This window comes from Armigeres subalbatus, chromosome 3 (genome assembly GCF_024139115.2).
Source record: "Armigeres subalbatus isolate Guangzhou_Male chromosome 3, GZ_Asu_2, whole genome shotgun sequence".
NCBI lineage: Eukaryota > Metazoa > Arthropoda > Insecta > Diptera > Culicidae > Armigeres > Armigeres subalbatus.
Genome location: NC_085141.1, coordinates 376081250 through 376103472, shown reverse-complemented (window position 1 = coordinate 376103472; position 22223 = coordinate 376081250). Strand labels below are relative to the sequence as shown.

The 22223-nt window shown below is 42.7% G+C and overlaps 1 protein-coding gene across 1 annotated transcript; it reads right to left on the bottom strand.

The window, feature by feature from the left end:
* Positions 1–13746: 13746 nt before the first annotated feature.
* LOC134226561 (vang-like protein 1) lies at positions 13747–22110 on the bottom strand. Its single transcript, XM_062707412.1, has one exon. The coding sequence runs from the start codon at positions 21133–21135 to the stop codon at positions 19444–19446; it is 1692 nt and encodes a 563-aa protein (XP_062563396.1). The 5' UTR covers positions 21136–22110; the 3' UTR covers positions 13747–19443.
* Positions 22111–22223: the final 113 nt, after the last annotated feature.

Genomic DNA, 22223 nt, shown 5'->3' with positions numbered 1-22223 from the left:
TACCAGATTTTTTATAACATCGGTTCAAGTATTCTTGACCGATGCACTATAGTTTGCAACCATAAGCGAGGTAGGGCTTTAGGACCCAATTTCAATAAAAACTTATTGATAATGTTTTAAAATCACTTGTGTTGAGCATAATATGCATGGCGATCCGTAAATCACAGACTTTTGGAAACTGTCCACCCCAAGCAATACAGTGTATGAAGGACTGTGGGAAAAACTATCAAAAAGACTAAACGTTGAATGAACTAATTCTAAAACTCTTCAATGTAATTGAATAAAATGTTTCCAAACTAAAATCAAATATCTAAAGGTTCGGAAGCATCCAGTTGAGAGACATGAAGGGCTATTTCCAAAAAGCTCAGTAGCTTCATTGTTAGAAGCTTGGAAACCGTTTCAAGAGGCCCGGAAGCCTTTTTCAAGACGTTTGGAAGCCTCCGTTCCAGAACCTCGTTTCAAGAATATCTCGGAATTCTTCTTTCAAGAGGCTTGGAAGACTTGGAAGACAAGAGGCTCGGAATCCTCCTTTCAAGAAGCTCAGTAGCCGCCACCTTTCAAGAGGCTCAAAAGCCTACTTTCAAAATGCTCGGAAGCCTCCTTTCAAGAGGCTCGGAATTCTTTCAAAAGGCCTTTTTAAGATGCTGAGAAACGTAATTTCAAGATGCTCGGAAGGCTCCTTTCAAAAGGCTCGAAAGCCTCCTTTCAAGAGGCTCGAAAGCCTCTTATCATGAGGCTCGAAAGTCTCCTATCAGGAGGCCTCGAAAGCCTCCTTTCAAGAGGCTCGGAAGCCTCCTTTCAAGAGGCTCGGAAGCCTCCTTTCAAGAGGCTCGGAAGCCTCCTTTCAAGAGGCTCGGAAGCTTTTTTCAAGAGGCTCGGAAGCCTTCGTTCAAGAGGTTCGAAAACTCCTTTCAAGAAGCTCGGAAGCCTCTTTTCAAGAGGCTCGGAAATAACTTTCAAGAGGCTGGAAGCCTCCTTTCAAGAGACTCGGAAGCCGCCTTTCAAGAGGCTCGGAAGCCTCCTTTCAAGAGGCTCGGAAGCCTCCTTTCAAGAGGCTCAGAAGCCTCCTTTCAAGAGGCTCGGAAGCCTTCTTTCAAGAGGCTCGGAAACCTCCTTTCAAGAGGCTCGGAAGCCTCCTTTCAAGAGGCTCGGACGCCTCCTTTCAAGAGGCTCGGACGCCTCCTTTCAAGAGGCTCGGACGCCTTCTTTCAAGAGGCTCGGACGCCTCCTTTCAAGAGGCTCGGACGCCTCCTTTCAAGAGGCTCGGACGCCTCCTTTCAAGAGGCTCGGACGCCTCCTTTCAAGAGGCTCGGACGCCTCCTTTCAAGAGGCTCGGACGCCTCCTTTCACGAGGCTCGGAAGCCTCCCTTCAAGAGGCTCAGACGCCTCCTTCCCAGAGCCTCAGACGCCTCCTTTCAAGAGGCTCAGACGCCTCCTTTCAAGAGGCTCGGACGCCTCCTTTCAAGAGGCTCGGAAGCCTCCTTTCAAGAGGCTCGGACGCCTCCTTTCAAAAGGCTCGGACGCCTCCTTTCAAGAGGCTCGGACGCCTCCTTTCAAGAGGCTCGGACGCCTCCTTTCAAGAGGCTCGGACGCCTCCGTTCAAGAGGCTCGGACGTCTCCGTTCAAGAGGCTCGGACGCCTCCTTTCAAGAGGCTCGGAAGCCTTCTTTCAAGAGGCTCGGAAGCCTTCTTTCAAGAGGCTCGGAAGCCTTCTTTCAAGAGGCTCGGAAACCTTCTTTCAAGAGGCTCGGACGTCTCCGTTCAAGAGGCTCGGACGCCTCCTTTCAAGAGGCTCGGACGCCTCCTTTCAAGAGGCTCGGACGCCTCCTTTCAAGAGGCTCGGAAGCCTTCTTTCAAGAGGCTCGGAAGCCTTCTTTCAAGAGGCTCGGAAGCCTTCTTTCAAGAGGCTCGGAAGCCTTCTTTCAAGAGGCTCGGACGCCTCCTTTCAAGAGGCTCGGACGCCTCCTTTCAAGAGGCTCGGACGCCTCCTTTCAAGAGGCTCGGACGCCTCCTTTCAAGAGGTTCGGACGCCTCCTTTCAAGAGGTTCAGACGCCTCCTTTCAAGAGGCTCAGACGCCTCCTTTCAAGAGGCTCAGACGCCTCTTTCAAGAGGCTCAGACGCCTCTTTTCAAGAGGCTCAGACGCCTTCTTTCAAGAGGCTCAGACGCCTCCTTTCAAGAGGCTCAGACGCCTCCTTTCAAGAGGCTCAGACGCCTCCTTTCAAGAGGCCTCAGACGCCTCCTTTCAAGAGGCTCAGACGCCTCCTTTCAAGAGGCTCAGACGCCTCCTTTCAAGAGGCTCGGACGCCTCCTTTCAAGAGGCTCGGACGCCTCCTTTCAAGAGGCTCGGACGCCTCCTTTAAGAGGCTCGGACGCCTCCTTTCAAGAGGCTCGGACGCCTCCTTTCAAGAGGCTCGGACGCCTCCTTTCAAGAGGCTCGGACGCCTCCTTTCAAGAGGCTCGGACGCCTCCTTTCAAGAGGCTCGGACGCCTCCGTTCAAGAGGCTCGGACGTCTCCGTTCAAGAGGCTCGGACGCCTCCTTTCAAGAGGCTCGGAAGCCTTCTTTCAAGAGGCTCGGAAGCCTTCTTTCAAGAGGCTCGGAAGCCTTCTTTCAAGAGGCTCGGAAGCCTTCTTTCAAGAGGCTCGGAAGCCTGCTTTCAAGAGGCTCGGAAACCTTCTTTCAAGAGGCTCGGAAACCTCCTTTCAAGAGGCTCGGAAACCTCCTTTCAAGAGGCTCGGAAGCCTCCTTTCAAGAGGCTCGGACGCCTCCTTTCAAGAGGCTCGGACGCCTCCTTTCAAGAGGCTCGGACGCCTCCTTTCAAGAGGCTCGGACGCCTCCTTTCAAGAGGTTCGGACGCCTCCTTTCAAGAGGTTCGGACGCCTCCTTTCAAGAGGCTCGGACGCCTCCTTTCAAGAGGCTCGGACGCCTCCTTTCAAGAGGCTCGGAAGCCTCCTTTCAAGAGGCTCGGAAGCCTCCTTTCAAGAACTCAGACGCCTCTTTTCAAGAGGCTCAGACGCCATCTTCGAGAGGCTCAGACGCCTCCTTTCAAGAGGCTCAGACGCCTCCTTTCAAGAGGCTCAGACGCCTCCTTTCAAGAGGCTCAGACGCATCTTTTCAAGAGGCTCAGACGCCTCCTTTCAAGAGGTTCAGACGCCTCCTTTCAAGAGGTTCAGACGCCTCCTTTCAAGAGGCTCAGACGCCTCCTTTCAAGAGGCTCAGACGCCTCCTTTCAAGAGCTCAGACGCCTCTTTCAAAGGCTCAGACGCCTCTTTTCAAGAGGCTCAGACGCCATCTTTCGAGAGGCTGGGACGCTTCCTTTCCAGAGGCTCAGAAGCCTCCGTTCAAGAGGCTCAGATGCCTCCTTTCAAGAAGCTCAGAAGCCTCCGTTCAAGGGGTTCGGCCGTCCTTTCAAGAGGCTCGGACACCTTCTTTCAAGAGATTCCGACGCCTCCTTTATAGAGGCTCGGAAGCCTCCTTTCAAGAGGCTCGGACGCCTCCTTTCAAGAGGCTCGGACGCCTCCTTTCAAGAGGCTCGGACGCCTCCGTTAAAGTGGCACAGACGCCTCTTTTCAAAAACTCAGACGCCTCTTTTCAAGAGGCTCAGACGCCATCTTTCGAGAGGCTCAGACGCCTCCTTTCAAGAGGCTCAGACGCCTCCTTTCAAGAGGCTCAGACGCCTCCTTTCAAGAGGCTCAGACGCCTCCTTTCAAGAGCTCAGACGCCTCCTTTCAAGAGGCTCAGACGCCTCCTTTCAAGAAAACTCAGACGCCTCCTTTCAAGAGGCTCAGACGCCTCCTTTCAAGAAAACTCAGACGCCTCCTTACAAGAGGCTCAGACGCCTCCTTACAAGAAACTCAGACGCCTCCTTACAAGAGGCCTCAGACGCCTCCTTTCAAGAGGCTCAGACGCCTCCTTTCAAGAGGCTCAGACGCCTCCTTTCAAGAGGCTCAGACGCCTCCTTTCAAGAGGCTCAGACGCCTCCTTTCAAGAGGCTCAGACGCCTCCTTTCAAGAGGCTCAGACGCCTCCTTTCAAGAAAACTCAGACGCCTTCTTTCAAGAGGCTCAGACGCCTCCTTTCAAGAGGCTCAGACGCCTCCTTTCAAGAGGCTCGGACGCCTCCTTTCAAGAGGCTCGGACGCCTCCTTTCAAGAGGCTCGGACGCCTCCTTTCAAGAGGCTCGGACGCCTCCTTTCAAGAGGCTCGGACGCCTCCTTTCAAAAGGCTCGGACGCCTCCTTTCAAAAGGCTCGGACGCCTCCTTTCAAAAGGCTCGGACGCCTCCTTTCAAGAGGCTCGGACGCCTCCTTTCAAGAGGCTCGGACGCCTCCTTTCAAGAGGCTCGGACGCCTCCTTTCAAGAGGCTCGGACGCCTCCTTTCAAGAGGCTCGGAAGCCTCCTTTCAAGAGGCTCGGAAGCCTCCTTTCAAGAGGCTCGAAAGCCTCCTTTTAAGAGGCTCGGAAGCCTCCTTTCAAGAGGCTCGGGCGCCTCCTTTCAAGAGGCTCGGACGCCTCCTTTCAAGAGGCTCGGACGTCTCCTTTCAAGAGGTTCGGAATTCATTCAAGAGGCCTACTTTCAAGATCCTTTCAAAATGCTCCGAAGTCTCCTCTCAAGATGATCGGAAACATCCCTTCTAGAGACTCGGAGGCCCCATATCAAGAGACTCGTAATCCTACTTTGAGTAGGCTTGGAAGCTTCCTTCCAAAAGGCTCGGAAGCCTCCAAGTATTGTGGGAAGCTTGATGAATAAAATTAATTTGTATCGGAAAGTTTTACAAAATAACGAAAAATTCAGACATTTTTTAGAGAGCCACATATCCTGTAAGTTTTGGTGTTCGGTTTCAATATATCTTATGAAATACGCTTATTTTCATTTACAGTGGAAATAAAATAGGGGGTACCTCAACGAAAGCATAAGTTTGAAGCCCAGGGAAGTCGACACAATTTCTAACAAGAAAATTTCATAGACCGTACCGGGAATCGAACCGCCACCTTCAGCATGATTTTGCTTTATAGCCGCGCATCTTATCGCACGGCTGTGGAACGCTCCTATCAGGTTCAGCATTGCATAGAAAATCAGCAATAGAATCACACAAAATTAACCAAATTAACCAAATTCTCAAACCCCTTTGAACTGCTTTTCGTGGATCTTTTTTTTTCGATCAATATCCATAAACTGAGATCATAAATTTCCGTGGTTCATGAACCGGAAAATGACCACCGACATTGAGCACCCTCTGATTCCTGTTCTCAGCTCATCGGTGTTCTCGTTTTTAAGTATTTGTCGATAACCTCCATAAAGAAACGCAGCGGAATTCTTTTTCTGATACGCGGACAAATTGAATCGAATTAATAGTATTAATTTCTTAACGTCAGGGTTAATTTCTCGATCCTTTATGGTTTGCCCCTTTTCTCGGTTATCGATGCCTTGGGCAGATTGGTGCCGGTGGAATCACGGTTGCGGTTGGTTACCCCACCTTTCGCTCTTCCCATGTTTCTCATCCCCCATGTACGATGTTCACGGTCGACGTTATTGACGGATGAAATAATCTAATCCGAGCTCGGCGGTAATAATTAGCATGAAAATCTATAAAATCGAAGCATGCCGTGAGATTTCGTGGTTGGTCTGAAAAAATCGAAGTGACCGTATTTTCATATCTGCCTGAGGTGTCATCTGCCCAGAAAGTGGTCATCGCGTTAATGCTCTTACGATGAGGTGTTTCATTGCAGTAACGAAGGGATCTTCAATTATCCAATTAGGTAAGCATTTTTAACAAGTCTACCATCCCCACGGGAGAATTGTACTCTGAGCAAGTACTAAGAAATTCGCCGTTTAGGGTTTGCCGGACCATTCTCCCTTTGATTCCCACCGGACATATTATATATTTAATAGACCCGACTGGGCCGTAACGAGCATTCAACTGCGCGCCACTTTTAAAAGGAAACCGAATGTTAAGGGGTAGAGAGCGATAATCAATTTTACTGCGCATTTGATCAACTCTCCCATGCTTTCGGACATGGCTTTGGGCACTTCCTTTCCCTCTCCGACACATAGGTGGGAACTTGAGCACAGCAAACAGATGCAATACTAAAGGAATTCACCTGCCATAAAACAAGTTAGTAGATCGTATTTCGAGGACGTATTTCGTCCTCAGTTGTTTTTGGTGTCTTCAACTTGTAGCTGGGTTGCAATAAAAAGAGAATTCTTTAAAAAAAAATCAAGCTTGAACAATTTGCGGGTCAAAATAATCGTGCACGTGCTGCGCCCATGGGCAGCAGGATAAAAATATAATTACACGTTGTGTAACACACACAACACGGAGCATTTTTAATACCTTTTTGGATTACGCCATTTATGATAATAAAATGTCATGATAAAGAATAAATTGATGTCAATCCCCATACATTCAATTTTCTTTTCATACGGTATTTATTATGATAAATGGCGCAATCTGAGTAGGCTATTACTCTTTCAATTTTAAGCTGTATACCTATATGGTAAAAAATACTACAGCCAAAAAGCATGCTTCTTGCCACAAAATGCCACGCGATGTAATCTTAATCAATGTTCTATGCGGTCGTTGATCGATATATGTTCCCAGATTCTCTTCGATTTAGCTGAGAAACGTTTTATCACTCAAATTGTTATTTTGTTACGTCTTTGAATCTGTGATCTGAACCATGGCCCTGCTCAGAAGCTACCCTGTACAACATTTTCTTCAAATCTAATTTGTGACCACACCATTACTGCTTCTCTTCGTCAACCTCACTCAACAATGCTTGTCTCCACATCTTTGGTAATGCTAATGTCAGTGTGAAGTCAGACTGAACTAAATGGTAAATATTGTTGATTTTTAAGAGAAAAAAACAGAAAACCAAATGATCAACATTTAATATGGAACTGCAAGACGTTAGTTCAAATGTATGGAACATATATGTCTAAAACCTAGAAAAAAAACTCCCATGTTTCTTCTTAGTTCGCTTTGCCTTCACACCGGCCAATTCAATCTCCATTATTTGTTTCGGTTTTTTCCCGACACAACTTTCTGCCATTATTCGATTGCGGAATAGTGCCGACTACTCGACGGATTCGATGTCGTTCGATTGAGGTCCGAGTAACACATCTTTCGTAACGATCGCGCACATAATTGCCGGAAATCTGAAATCATTATCGCATTACACACCCACTCGCATAGTCACCCGTGACCACGAGAGCGGCGATTGGGTCAGCGATAGAACATTACAGACTCCACAAATTTTCATATTGCTGAGTCGAAGTCTTCAAAAGTTGCATAAAAAATAATTGATCATGCATTTGTTGTGCCGATAAAACAAAAAAAAAGCAATTTGATGTGCATAAACCCTAATTCGTCACATCCTCACTGACTACTGCCCGAATTTGGCGTGAAATTGTATAAAGCTGCCATACATCACGTAATTCGTATTCACGCGGCATTCGATATGTATGGCGTGCTTGTGTGCGCAAATTCGAGGAAAAACTGGAGCGGTATTGGGAGTACGAAGTAACCAAAATTACGTCTGCACTTTATCTATCAGCCTTTTTCGGATCGCTTGTGCTCCATTGGCATCATGAGCATCATTCGCAAGCACGTTTGGTATACAGAATGTGAATTTTGCGTTGACATTTAGCTCCCAGCCGGCAAAAGATGCCAGCGACTGCGACTCGAAACTTTCATCCATCATTGTACCTGTTTAGGGTTCTCCGGTCCGGTGGGCGCCGACTGAATGGACCAATGCGAAGCAGGGGTCGGCATTCAGCGTCGTTAATTGGTGCGTCCTTTGTGTGTCTAATTACCTATTTGCCGACAACGTTCGTTCCTTATAGCAACCAACCAGAGGCAGGTAACAAAGATAACCAGAAGACTTTCGATGCCGCTTCTACCTGAGATCGTACAATCGATCGATGATGAGCATTTTTATGACTTCAGGATGGCTTTTGCTTTCAACATCATATTGGCTTAGTTGTTAAAGCGTTGGTTGGATGGTTCAAATCAGTGGACTGAGTCACTTGATTCGAATTAGCGTTCACTCAAGCGAATTGATCAAATAGCTTGTCCAGTTTGTGAACATGGGGACCCTCCTTAGCCTGTGGTAAGACGCGCGGCTGCAAAGCAAGACCATGCTGAGGGTGGCTGGGTTCGATTCCCGGTGCCGGTCTAGGCAATTTTAGGATTGGAAATTGTCTCGACTTCCCTGGGCATAAAAGTATCATCTTGTTAGCCTCATGATATACGAATGCAAAAATGGTAGCTTGGCTTAGAAACCTCCCAGTTAATAACTGTGGAAGTGCTTAATGAACACTAAGGGTCTGTCTCATTTGGATAATTAAACTTAAAAGTGACAGTTCGAAAATTAAAAAATCACCCCGTTATAAGAATGGCTGGTGCTACCCAGCAATTCCAATAGGACATCGATGGAAAATGATTCGATATCTGTCAAAAGTAATCTTGCTCTGCGAGCAGGGTTATTTGATAATTAATGAAATGTCACTTTTAAGTTTAATTTCAGTTTAATTATCCAATTGAGACAGAGACTAAGCTGCGAGGCGCCTCTGTCCCAGTGTGGGGATGTAACGCCAATAAGAAGAAGAATTTGTGAACATAAATTTCATATTAATCCACTTAAGAAAGGTCTGAATAGTACTTTAAAAAGATAGATTTTATTATTTACTATAATTTACATTTGTTGCAATCGCTCTTTCTATGAAATATTTTTTTCATTAAATTCTCGTGAAATTTTTCGAAAAGTTTTCAGAAAATTCTTTGGAAATTCTTCGGAAAAAAGCTCATAAAATTGTCGACATGTTCTTCCGAAAATTCTGTAGATTTTTTTTGGGAAATCTGCGGAAATTTTTCGGGAAATGTTTTGAAAATTCTCGGGACATTCATTAGAAAAGATTTTTTCCATAGGAGGAAATTTTTCGGTATTTCTTCGAAAATTTTGGCAGAGTTTCCTCCTTCGATTCTTCTGAAAATTCCCAGGAAAGTCTTTGAAAAACGCTAAGAAAATTCTTTGAAAAAAATGTATTGGTGTTATTTGTTGAGCAGTAAAATTAGTTACCAGTGAGTTCCCCTACTGAAAACCTGGCCAAATGGTTAGTGAAGGAGTTCCAAAGTATGCCGAAACTTTTACCCAGCTAATCAGTCATCAACATTCCGGAGTATGTCCAGAAATTGTTGGAATGAGAACACATCGAAGAAGAGGACATAATGGTATCTTTCGACGTAGCGGCATTGTTCCCAAGGCGAGGAAAGGTGAAGACGTATCTAAATCTGGCAGGGTTAGAACGAGAACTATTTCACATTCCGTGGAAACTATTACAAACAGACGAAAGGAGCACCAATGTGAAATTCTTTTCTTCCACCATTTTTTGGCGAACTTGGAGAACAACCTACGGGAACAATAGGTACTACCCGTCAAATGGTGGAGACACTTCGACGATATTTTCAGCATCACAACCGAAAGGATTTACCCACGAAGAGGAAAAGGAGGGTAAATTATCTTTCTTGAATCTACTGGTTATCAGGGAAGCGAATACAACATTCAGCTTCGAAATCTACAGGAAGCCCACGAACACCTATATAACACCTATATTAGCCCTAAGGTAGGCAATTATAATCATGGGCGTAGCCAAGGGGGGGCAGGGGGGGGCCGTCGCCCCCCCCCTAAATTGTGGAAAGATTGAACGGGTACCGAAATGAATTCCCTCAAACATGTGCACTTTACGATCCAATCATATACAGAAATAGGTGGTTGAAATTCAAAAAATTCCCAAAACTTATTAGGGCATCCAGGATCCATAATATATGAAAGTTCAAAACAACTCGAAACATTTTGGGCTCAAAAATTCTCCTTGAAATCCTTCTAGAAGCTCCCCTGGGAGCTCCCCTGGAATTCCTCCGGAAAGTTATCAACAAATTCCTCTGAAAATCATTCGAAAATCCTTCTCATGTAATTGTAATTCCTCCTTATCTAGAAACCCCCCACTATTTTTTTTAGGAAATTCTCGAGGAAATTCCTTGAAGATATTTTTTTCTCTCTCCAAGATTTACTTCTAGATATTTCTTTGGCTATTCTCTCTTCAGGAAGAATCTGGCATTTCCTTCAGGCATGCATTCGAGAGTTCCGTCAAGAATACATGTTACATTTCGCAACTCATTGCATAATACTCACCCCTAGCTAGAAATCAACCAATTTAGATGTGTAAGGAATAACAACAAAACCTCTTGTTTAGCGAGTGTGGAGGTTCTGTTGGCAAGGAGGCAATCGGCTTCAGACAAATCACCGAAATTGTGAGTTATACATTATTTCTAATTATGTAAATAACTATCAATAAATATATTATTTCAGCTTTTTAGCTAATGAATTAAAAATATGTAATTTATTTGCTGTAAGCATCGGTTCAAAGCCACCAGCCAATAGCTCCCGCAACAATACATACAGAATTTCTTCCCAAAATTCTACCAGAAGTTTCTTCAAAAATTTATGACGAAAATCCTCCGATTTAGCTCCATAATTTCACTTGTAAATCTATAAGAAATTCCTTCGGAAATTCTTCTAGGAACTTCTCCGGGCATTCTTCTCGGAACTCTTCCTTTAATTCCTACGGGATTACTTCCAGGAAATTTTCCGGAAATACCTCCAAACATTCAATAGCAAAATCATCTAGCATTCCAATCTGGAATTCTTTTGGCAATTACTTCAGAATATCCTTCAAGAAATCCTCTAGAAATATCTTTATGAATTTCTCCAGGAATTCGTCCAAGTATTTCCCCAGAAATTCTTACAGGTATTTTTTCGGGAGTTTCTTCAGGTACTTCTCAAGGAATTCCTTCAGGAATTTCTCCGGGAGATTTTCCGCGGAAGTGTACTAGAATTCCTTCCGGACTTCACTTGGAATTTACTCGGATATCTGCCAAGAGTTCTTCCAGAAATTTCTTCGGAACAATCCGCAGAGATTTTCTTCAGAAATTAATCTGGGAATACTTTCAGGATTTCATCTGGGAATTTCTGCGTTAATAGGAGATCGTCAGTTGCATTCTAGCAAAAATTCCGCTTGAGGCCCTTCCTAAATATTTTAACAACAGCAACTACACCTGATGGTATAATTGCAATATTTCCATTATCAGGCGACAGGTGGTGTTGCTGTGTGTTGGTATCAACGTAATATTGCATATACACTAGTGACATCTGCTGTTCGATATCGTAAGCTTTCAATGTTCCTTCCACACACACGAGGTGGAGAACAGTCTTGAAGAAATTGAAAGTATACAACTAGAATTTAGTATGGAGGTACAATGAAATCTCTTTTATTGTTTACAACTATAAAACAAGTCGTGGGAACAAAAAACCTAAAAATTATGTGTTGCTTTTTGACCTAGGTTTCATATTGATGCGATGCGTAGTTGATGAGAACGGATGATTTGTCCATACAAGGAAATTCATTTTACTTTAAATGTTGTGGCGGCATCTCGTTCAAACAGCACCTTTGTCTTTGCCTTATTCCTCCTGGTATTTTTCTGGGAATTCCTTCAGATATTTTTTCGGAAATTCCTTTAGGAACTTCTCTAAGAATTATTTCAGGACTTCCATGTGGGAATTCCTCCGGACGTGCTTATGGGAGTTCCTCCGGGAGTTCTTCCAGGAGTTTTTTCCAAGAAATTCTCCGGTAATACCTCCAGGAACTTTACAGGGAATTCCTGGACGATATTTGGCAGGAATTTCACGGGAAATGGGATTTTGGAAGTTCCTTCAGAAATATTTTTTCTCTTCCTCTAGGGTATTCCACCGGATATTCCTCTGAAGTTCCACCAGTAGTTCCTTCGGGAATTCAATCAGGCTTTCTTCCAGGAATTTATTTAGCTTTTCTTTAGGCATTTATCTACAAATTCCTCCAGAAGTTCCTCGGAGAATTTCTCTGGGAGTTCTTACGGGAATTCCTCCGGGAGGTTCTTTCAAGAATTCTTCCAGGAGTTCCTCCTGGAATTCTTACGGAAGTTCCTTTGGGAGTTCATCCTAAAATTCTTACGAGAGTTCCTCCAGGATTTCCTACGGAAATTCTTCCTGTAGTTCTTCAATAAATTCCTCCAAAAGTTCCACCGGCAGTTTCTCCGAGAATTCCTCTGATAATTTCTCCGGAGATTCCTATAGAAAATCCCCCGGGAGTTCCGGGAAATTACTATGGGAGTTCCTTCGGGAGTTCCTTTTCAGAGAAACACCCGGAGAAACTGCAGGTGAAACTCCCGGAGGGATTCTCGTAGAAACTGCTGGTGGATCTCCCGGAGGAATTCCCGAAGGAACTGCCGGAGGAGCTCCCGTAAGATCTCCCGCAAGAACTCCCGGAGGAATTTCAGGAGGAACTCCTAGAAGAATTCCTAGAGGACCTCCCGAATGAGCTCCCAGAGAAACTATCGGAAGTACTTCGGGAGGAATTTCCAGCTTAATTTTTGAAGAAAGCCTAAATGATTTCCAGAAAAAAGCCTGAATAATTTCTTGGAATAGCTTCTGGTGGAACTCCCGGAGGAATTTCCGGAGAAACTCCCGGATGAATTGCTGGTGGAATTCCCGGAGGAACTCTCGAAGAAATTTTCTGGAAGAATTTCTGAAGAAACTCCCGGGAGAATTTCCAAAGGAACCCCGGGGAAACTACCAGAAGCATGCTCGGAAACAAGAGAATTCATCTATCATCATCAGAGGACCTCCCGGAGAATTCCCCGAGGAGCTCGCAGAGAAATTCTCGGAGGAGCTTCTGGTGGAAAATCTATATAAATTCCTGAAGAAGCCTAAATAAATTCCAATTCTGCCGAAATTCCCGGAAGAATTTTCAGAGGAACTGCCGATAGAACTACCGGAATAATTCTCGAAGGAAATCCTAGAGAAATTATTGGTGGAAATGCCGGTGGAACTCCTGGAAGAATTCCAGGAGGAATTTTCGGAGAAACTCCTGGAGGATCTCCCAGTGGAAATCTTGAAGTTTCCACCGGAATTCTTTCAGGATTTCATTGCGAATTAATCTAGGAACTCCTCCGAAAATTCCATTGTTGATTTCATTTTCGGTATAATTTCTATATAAATTTCCAGTGGAATTCCTGGAGAAATTCTTTGAAATTTTCACAAGAAATTATTCGAAACAATTCACGGAAAATTTTATGGAATTTACACAAGAAATTCGAAGATTTTTCGTGTTTGTTTACTGGCAATTCTGCGAAATTTCCACGGAATATTCTTATTCTTGAAAATTATGGGAAACAGCACGAAATTATTTGAACTATTGCAGGGAGCTCTGCAGAACATATAAAGAAGTTCGTGAAGATTTTCTTGGAGTAAATTGGAGTAAAGAATTCCTGGAGAAAGCTTGCTTATTGATTTTTCTGCCTATTTTATAATAAATATTATTTCAGAGAGGATTTGTTTAGAAATTCAGATGTATGGTTCTAGTTTTCTTAAACTTATAGAAGAATGCAGGATTTTTATAATAATTGTTATAGCCGATTTAATATTCTTTCTGAATACTAAGTTCGTTAATATTTTTCACACTTTATTTAAAATTATCTGATGAGCAATAAATCACGCATTTTTAAATCCATTATTGTTTTAATCATTATTGTTTCGATTTGGTTTGGATTTGGTTTCATGTGTTAATATTCATGTGTTTTTATAAAACTACTATAAAACTACGATTTGGAAAACCAAAAAAGTTGCCCCCCCCCTTCTCGAAATCCTGGCTACGCCCATGATTATAATGTGCTGCTTCAAGTGAAAATCGTCAGCCGTATTTTGGCAATGAGTGTTCTAATGTTGTTCAAAAAAGTTTTAGTTAATTGTGTCACTATACTAATGAAAATAGTGAATTTAATATGAATGCTATAATAGTGTGATTGTTATCCGTTCATCTAATGTGCAAAAATAGGTAAGTCCATTTCAAAAACTACTTTATTGGGCAAAAGAAAAATCTCTTGCGCTGCCTGCTTACTCAAGTGTTAGCAACCGAGTCAGAGCAATTTTTCATGCAGGTTTACTGCGTTTATCAGTTGAAGAAGTTCATGAATCTTGCGTAACATAAATAAAGTCGGCTTGATATACTTTTTTAAAGAAGCATTGATAAACATTTCTGCAAAACGATGTATTATTGTTGAATTATTGATTAATTTACGTGATGAGCCAACGTTGCATCCTAACATCACCTCCCGTTTCTACAACACAAGAAGAAAAGAGCTTGGAAATCTATCGACAGGTATGTGGAAACATCGCTGTTGAATAATCAGCAGATTTTGGCTTTTCAAATTTCTACATAAGCCATAATGTAATTAGTGGTATAGGTAAATAAGGTAGGTAAATAAGGTAGCTAAATAAGAATAGGAAATATTTTATTTTAGAAATCGTGCACTTTTAAAAAAATATTTGAATCCAATGATCTACAGTCTCAATATATGACTGTTCCGAAACATACAAGTCTATTTGATCTAGCATAACTCCACTGTCGATGCGTCCATACAGGGTATCGGCAATCATCATGGATTCATAGACGTTAGCAATTGTGAAATCTGGTAGTCAAATGCTACCAGAATATGAATATTTTAGCGGTCGAACCAAAACAATAATATCTATGTTTGCTTCAATAATTTCGGTGGTTGAAGCTACTTAAAATGCATATTTGATTTAAAAATATTTTTCGTTTGCTTCAAATGTAATAATATGTTTGTTCCAAACGTATTTATGTTTGATGCTATGACAAACTGAACTTTTGTTTAAATTTACCTCAAATATGTTTGTCTGTACCGTACTTTTTTCTGGGTGATACTAGTTTTGGTGGGTGAACCCAAACTTATGGCCGACACACCATTTATGGATGAACCAAAACTTTTGGCTAAAGCAAATCCTACCCATTTATCACTATTTCAGTGATTACAAAAAATCTAGATTTTTTCCAAACATTCTAAAAATTGCTATTTAAAGTGCATAGATTCACGGTGGCTTTATACGGCCATGAGACATGGACGTTAAAGGAGGCTGATCGGAGAGCTCTCGGAGTGTTTGAGCGTAAGGTGCTGCGGACAATACTCGGCAGTAAACAGGAGAACGGTATCTGGCGGCGTCGCATGAATCACGAATTGTACCAGGTGTATAAAGGTATGGATATTATTAAGCTTATACAATACGGCAGACTACGGTGGGCTGGTCACGTTGTTCGTATGCCAGAAGAACGTCAAGCGAAGATAATATTTAGTAGAGAACCCGGAAGAGGCCGCAGGCTTCGTGGAAGGCCGCATACACGATGGCTTTTTGCAGTTGAAGAGGACCTGAGGGCGCTCAATGTTCAGGGCGACTGGAAGCGATTGGCCCAGGATCGAGTCCAGTGGAGAAGGATACTCCATTCGGCGTAGGTTCATCGAAGAGCTATAGCCCATCAAGTATCAAGTAAGATTCACGGTAGTCTTCCCACACTTTTTTGACGTAGAACTACGTCTGTCTTTTCTATATTGGGGTACACTTTACGATTGCAAAAAAACGAAAAACGTCACGAAAATATGATAGACTTTGATCGTTAATATCTCAGCCGTTTCTCGATAGATTTTCAATTTTCTTGGACCATTCGATCAAGGGAGAGTCAACGCTTTATTCTTATATTTGCCGATGTACACTGAAGTCGTTTTTTACGCGGCTTATTTTTACACGAATCGCTTTTTACGCATTTTTTCACTAGAATTTCGGGATAAACGCGGTTCATTTAGACATATTTTGGAATTTATGCGGTTTATTACATTGTTTTAGTTCACGCGGCCCATATCCTCCGCGTAAAAGCTGATTCGGAGACGAGCCAGCCTCGGGCTGAAAGTCTCCTTAATAAAGACACAAAAAAAAGCTGACTCCAATGTGTTACAATATTTATGTATGATTATCTACTACTGAACACTTGCTAACAGTTTAGCAATCGGTTTTGGTGAATCAGTCAATCTCGTACATTCCAACTGCAACTTGGCCTGCTTTTCAACTTAGTGATCTTTTAGCATTAGGAAAATAAGTTCAAAAGTAGCATTTACCAATGCAATGCTTCGAATCGAGATACAATTATCGAACGACTTTTACTCTCTAGCGAGTTTTTATCAATTGATAATTTGGATATGTGATCGCTTGAGAGTATTGTTCATCATCGATTATTTGAAAATTTTATTTTTATCATACTTTTCAAATTTTGGTCTAAAAATTATATACATCACCAGGGTTCGTAATGCTCACTCAATCTCAGCAGACAATCACGAAAACTGGCACGTAGTTCTACTTCACCTTTGCGTACAACCCGATTGGGCTGCACCTTTGAGTTTTTTAATAAAAATTCGGCTCATTTTCGAAATAAATAGGTTTAAAACTTTGTTAATTTTGAACAAAAAGTGCAACATTGGTCCAAATTTTAACATTCTTACCAATAAGTTATGTTATGTCAAATATCTTAAGTTCTAGAAATTATCCTTCGAATGAGCCATAAAGATCACAAATCGGACATAAGACTAAAGAAATATGAGTAAAAAACTTTGTCATATTGTTCATGGGGTGAACCCAAAATTTTGGCCGGCAGTAGGTAGGTAGATGAAACGGATCCTGCCAAGGTAGCTTACAAAGCGAGAATCGAAGAAAATGGACTCCAGACAACTGAACAATACTGTAGAGTCGAGCACAGATGAAAAAGATGTGCTGCTTGAATATTAGTTGCGAATCTAGAATGACACCAAGGCCCTTCACGTGGGCCACTCGCTGTATTTCTGTGCTGAGGCTGTAGTTAAAAACGGAGGGCTGTTTTTTTTTTTTTTGAGAGAACGTTATGACAGAACACTTGGCTAGGTTTACCACCACTCGATGCAAGGCTGAAAAACGGCGATTAATACAACGTGTTGGTAGTATACCGGATGGTGCATGAAAACTTTTAGATGTGCATGCTCCAATAGTTACCATCAGGTGACGTTCTAAGGGATACGAATGAAACCAGTTCATGAGACTGCCGCTAACTTCGAATTAGTCCAGATTTGCAATAGCTAATGTGTGATTCATCTTATCGAAGACTGCAGATTAGGGCAGTATAAATAACATCCGTTTGAGCCTGTCCCGTCAGACTGTTCGTGATGTAAGACGTGAGGAACAGTGAATTGGTGGAAGTCGTGCAACCGGTGGTGAATCCGTGCTTATCGTCACGGATTCACAATGAGTTGTTTACAGTGCGAAAGCAATGGTTCCATAATGACAAGTTCAAACAGCTTCAAAACGGCACACAATGACCTGTTGGGGCACACGTCTTTTAATGCCAATTTACCAATTCGGCCGTATATCGCTTTCGGCCAAACGTTCAATTCGACCAAATACAATCAGTTGTTTACAGTGCGAAAGCAGTGGTTCCATAATGACAGATTCAAACAGCTTCGAAACGGCACACAATAACCTGTTGGGGCAAACGTCACCATCCAAGTTACCAGTTCGGCCGTATATTGCTTTCGGCCAAACGTTCAATTCGACCAAATAGAATTCGGCTAGACTACTTACGTGTTATTCGGTTAAATTACTTGACTTAGGGCCAATTTCTTTAATCTCGCTCAACACTTAAGTGGTGCTTACCCATACGCTGAAACTTGGTTTAGTGTTAAGCGGGGGTGAAGAAATCGGCCCTTAGGGCCAAACAACCGTTACCCTTTCAGAAAGAACTTTTTCCTTGGAAATTCTGAACAGTTTCACGTTGAAATAAAAAAAAAACTTGGTTTTCAACCACATTTTGAACAATTTCCTACGACTCTAAAGATTTCCTTTAGAATTATAGAAAATAAAGCTCGTCTGTGCCTGTCTATGCAGTGCCCCAAAATCGCATCAAAAAACCTACTTTAAAACCAAGTAATAAGGTGCTTGAACTTTAATAATCAATATTTTTCATGTCAATATTATAAAAAGGATACAACATAGGTGGCTAAGATACAAATCTGCAGTATGCGGATGCCAGGGTGAGAATCTTGACCCCTAGGATTGATTTCTTAAAGAATCAAAGGCCAGTACCCAAAGCAGTATCGTAAGGAAAGGGGTCAAGGAATATTTGATCGAATTACCGACGTAATTTGACAGCTCTGCTTAAATATGGGCGAGTTATTGTCTTGTCACTTTTCTTTGCGGAATTATGAGAAGGAAAACTTCCCAAAATGAAACGTGACAACTCCATTTACTTTATGATGCAGGCGTTATAAGCGTTACAAAATTTGATTTACTTAGCAGCTCCGCACTGCTCAAAACAAATGTCAAATACAGAATCATTCTTTGACCACAGTAAAGTAAATCGATAGACGTGAAGCTATCCCGACTAATATTCAATGTCAATATTTGAATGTTATTTAAACTCGTTTATACGACTTCGAACATATGATCAAGAACTTCTTTTCAATTATGTCAGCAAAACTGGCAAAGCTACATATTTAGAATGTTAGCTGTATTCTAAACTTCCTACATAATCCTTTTAGGCTCTCCATTTTTTCCTGGACTAAATGCAAACAATCATATTGCTCACTACGTTCGCGGATTTTTCTCGATGTTCCTAAACTGTTAACTACTTTGGCAGTTTTTTCGGCGCTTTTGTTGTTTTTTAAATTCAAATCGTGACATTTTCTTTGATGATATTATTAAAATTAGTAGCGCGGTCCTGGTTCGGTCACTTTTGCGTCCTCCCTTTTGAAGAGTGTAACTGATATTTTCGTTTCGTTTTCCATGTGCTTGTATGTGATGCTGTATGTGTAGATGACTTGATTTCGTAATGATATGCAAATCCCCAGAAGCGTATTATGGTTTAAATTAATAATTTGTTATTATGTTTGCTCGTGTTCCTGGTTCGTGTGGTACAAGTATTTGATGCTGTTCTTTTTTTACCTTCGGGTCCGCCGATGAATGCCTAATGAAGCGATTTTCTTGGAAGTAACTTGGGCGCTATAGTAACATATTTTTGCTGTTAAACGTGCTACGAATATGATTGATGTTTCAGGGTACTTTAATGAGTATTCTCGCTGTCACACACTCGTTTTGCTTCACCAAAATTCAAACGACAAAGTCAGTCTTTCCAACGTTATAACGCCATCGAAAGGTCTTAGACACTACCCCATAATTATATACTTCCTACGACGGTCACCTTCTTTGATGACGACCCTTTGCCGGTTAGCTTCGTCACGACTCCATCGGCTGCACAATAAACATAAAACGTAGCCTGACAAAAAATCCCACCCTCGGAGGCACACTCGCTTGATAATTGCTCACTTCCCCTCACGTGAATCCACTAGACCAACCGGTCCTGAACCTTTCGATTACGCTTCTTTCCGGCCAAAATGAGATTCAAATGCTTAAGAATCTCTTTACGCTCACTGAGATCCGTTGCGTTTTCCAATTTGCTACCACCATATCCGGTACGAGGAGGTCACACGCTGGTTTCCGAGTTCAGCTTTAAAACAAACTTGTTGGACTTTGGATCGACGACTTCTTCGCTGATAGTGAAGTGAGGAATCTTATTGATCGACACCGTTAACGAGACATCGTTCTGGATTAACTGGAATGAACACCCATCGGAAATGGGTCTTGACAACAGTTCATCGCATATGAGAGCCCAATTGTGATTCGTCCGACGTTCCTTGTCATTTTGAAGTACTGGAGCTTCTACGAGGTATGGCTCTAGGAATGCCCTTGGTGACATGTCGTTTTTTAAACAATGAGCCAGATGCTTCAAGATTGATTCAATGGTGTGGCGAGGTTGTTGACGAGTAACCCGGAGGTATTTCTGCAGAGCACGTGCCATTGATGGAAAGATGGCCTGCGCAGCTTCCTGTGGATCAAGTGGTATCACCGGAGCCTGCGGTTGTGGTTGATCATTTTGGAGTCGCTTGATATGGGTAAAGGCTTCTTCGGCTGCCGTCACCAATCGAGCTCTCCGCTTCTTCACGCGTCGGTCATACTCATGCTCTTCATAGAATCTTTCGTTATGTGAAGAGTCTCGTCTACGGGCATGTGCAGCCAACACGGCCCTCGATTGGCTTTGCTGTTGAGCAGAATTGGCACCATCTACGTCGTAGTACTTGAAAGAAGATAAGGCTTTACGTTGTGACTTCGATACCGGCAATCGTTCTAGATATGGATTGTAAACTGTGAACTCGGTATAGTAACGCTGCAGAACCCAAACTGCCGTTCGTTGTATGCTAAGCTGCCCCAAACTGTAGCTGTGCGATTCTCCATCAGGACTTCGGATCACCTTGATGTAGTATATGGGCTGCAGATGTCTGATTTCCAACAAAATAACGGCTACATAATGCACAAACAGTAGAGTGTCGGTGAAATTGGTAGCATACGACACTAGAGTCTTATAGTCAACAGCCTCCGATCCGGAAACGATCGCTTTGGTGCCTTCGGTTACTTGCACAATGTAAAATAACCAGTATGCGAAAGTTGTTATCAAAACCAACAGCAAGACGGATGCTCGGAAGAAAAATATCCTTGGCATAATAGCCACAGGTTTCCGCATGAAGACCGCCCACAGACCAATAGAAAGCAGTAACATTCTGGCTGCTAACGAAACCAACATTCCTTTGCACTCGGCATTGCATGCCAACAGCTGCAGCCTATCGTTCTGTGTTAGATCGAGGTTATCGAATGCTGAAGGGAAAAATCCCAACTTTGGTAAAACTGCCATCACCAATGGGCTTAAAAATGCCACTGCGCATAACAATACTGATAAAGTACGCTCCAAATAACGCTGGCAAGCAAAACCTATGCCAGTGTCGTCAGACATCTGCCAGTAACTGACATCCTCCATTGATATGCTCTGTTCGGATGTGTTACCCGTAATTGCAGTTGTATTCTCTCCCCATGTTTCATCTTGGGGCAATATTTGCACTTCAATAACTTCCTGACCGTCACGGGTGTCATCGCCAATATTCACACTTGTTTGAAATGGTGCCATATCGGGTCGTTTGTTACGAGAATGGTTATTTCTGTGAGAATGTCTCGTTCGGTCCCTGTGCGATCCTAAGGTACTGCTGTTATTACCACCACCGTTATGTGCTCTTGATCGTCTTGTCGTTTTACTACTAGGTTCCGATTTCACTGATTCCGTTTCCATTGTTCATAATAGAGCGTCCACACTTTCATTGGACAAAAATGCGATCAAGCTTCCATTAACAAACCTGTACTAATCGTCTGCTTTTCATTTTAATTGAAATAAATTGTGTAGTCGCATACATTACACCTTCGCGGTATTCATCGGCACATTAATTTCTCATGGTTTGTTTAGAACAAATTGATTCATCCCGATGATAGTTCCACCGGTCGACGCAACTTCCAGTAAAAGGCCGAGCCAAACCTGCCCTTACAGTTATTTCTCGCTTGAGGAATTATTTTTTCACTTGCTCTTTTCACTGTACGCCATCATCGACAAGTTTGCTTACATTCAAATATGCAAACCATTTTCCATCCACTTTGACGAAAATCTATATCACATTTTCTTGCCATTCATAGTTTTTAACATTACTCAGCTAATCCACATTGCGAATGATTTATCGCTGATTGCATTATTAGTTTTATTTGACTTTTTCGAAACCGTTTAACAGCGGGTGCGGTACCAGGCCTAATCGACTATAATTGCTGGCCGATTTGTCATACATTAACCGAGAAAAACATTAAAAACTTGAACATTCAACTCATCAGATTATTCATAGACCGTCTATAAGAACCATTGTGGGTTCGTAGCCAATTTTTGTCATTTTTTAAATCAGTACACAATAATTTCCTCCATCTTTGTTTTACTCCATTTTCGGTTTGAAAGAAACTGTGAACGAACGAACGCGTACGCGGCACTGACGACAGTGGTATTGTGTGTGCTGCAGCGACCAAGTGAAGAACGCGAATGGTGAGTTCATTGACAAGTGCAAAAGAAGGCGAAGGCTTCGACGGAAGAAAGGCCACTTTGGCGGCCTGCCACTTTCAACACTACCACCAACACTGATGTATGAAATTTCGTTTGATCTCTTTCATATTTACAAAAAAAAATCATTGCAACATGCGGTTGCATTAGACTCTCACCGACATCTCTCACGAACACGAATGCACGGTTCGTGGTTGAAAATTATCCCATTTGATTTTGCCGTGACAACTGCTCGTGGTTGAAAACAAACTGAGTAAAAGTGTGAGTGAAATGTGCGTACGTAGCCT

Bases quoted from the DNA above. Each gene is read 5' to 3' on its own strand.
- LOC134226561 (XM_062707412.1), bottom strand. From the start codon at position 21,135: ATGGAAACGGAATCAGTGAAATCGGAACCTAGTAGTAAAACGACAAGA.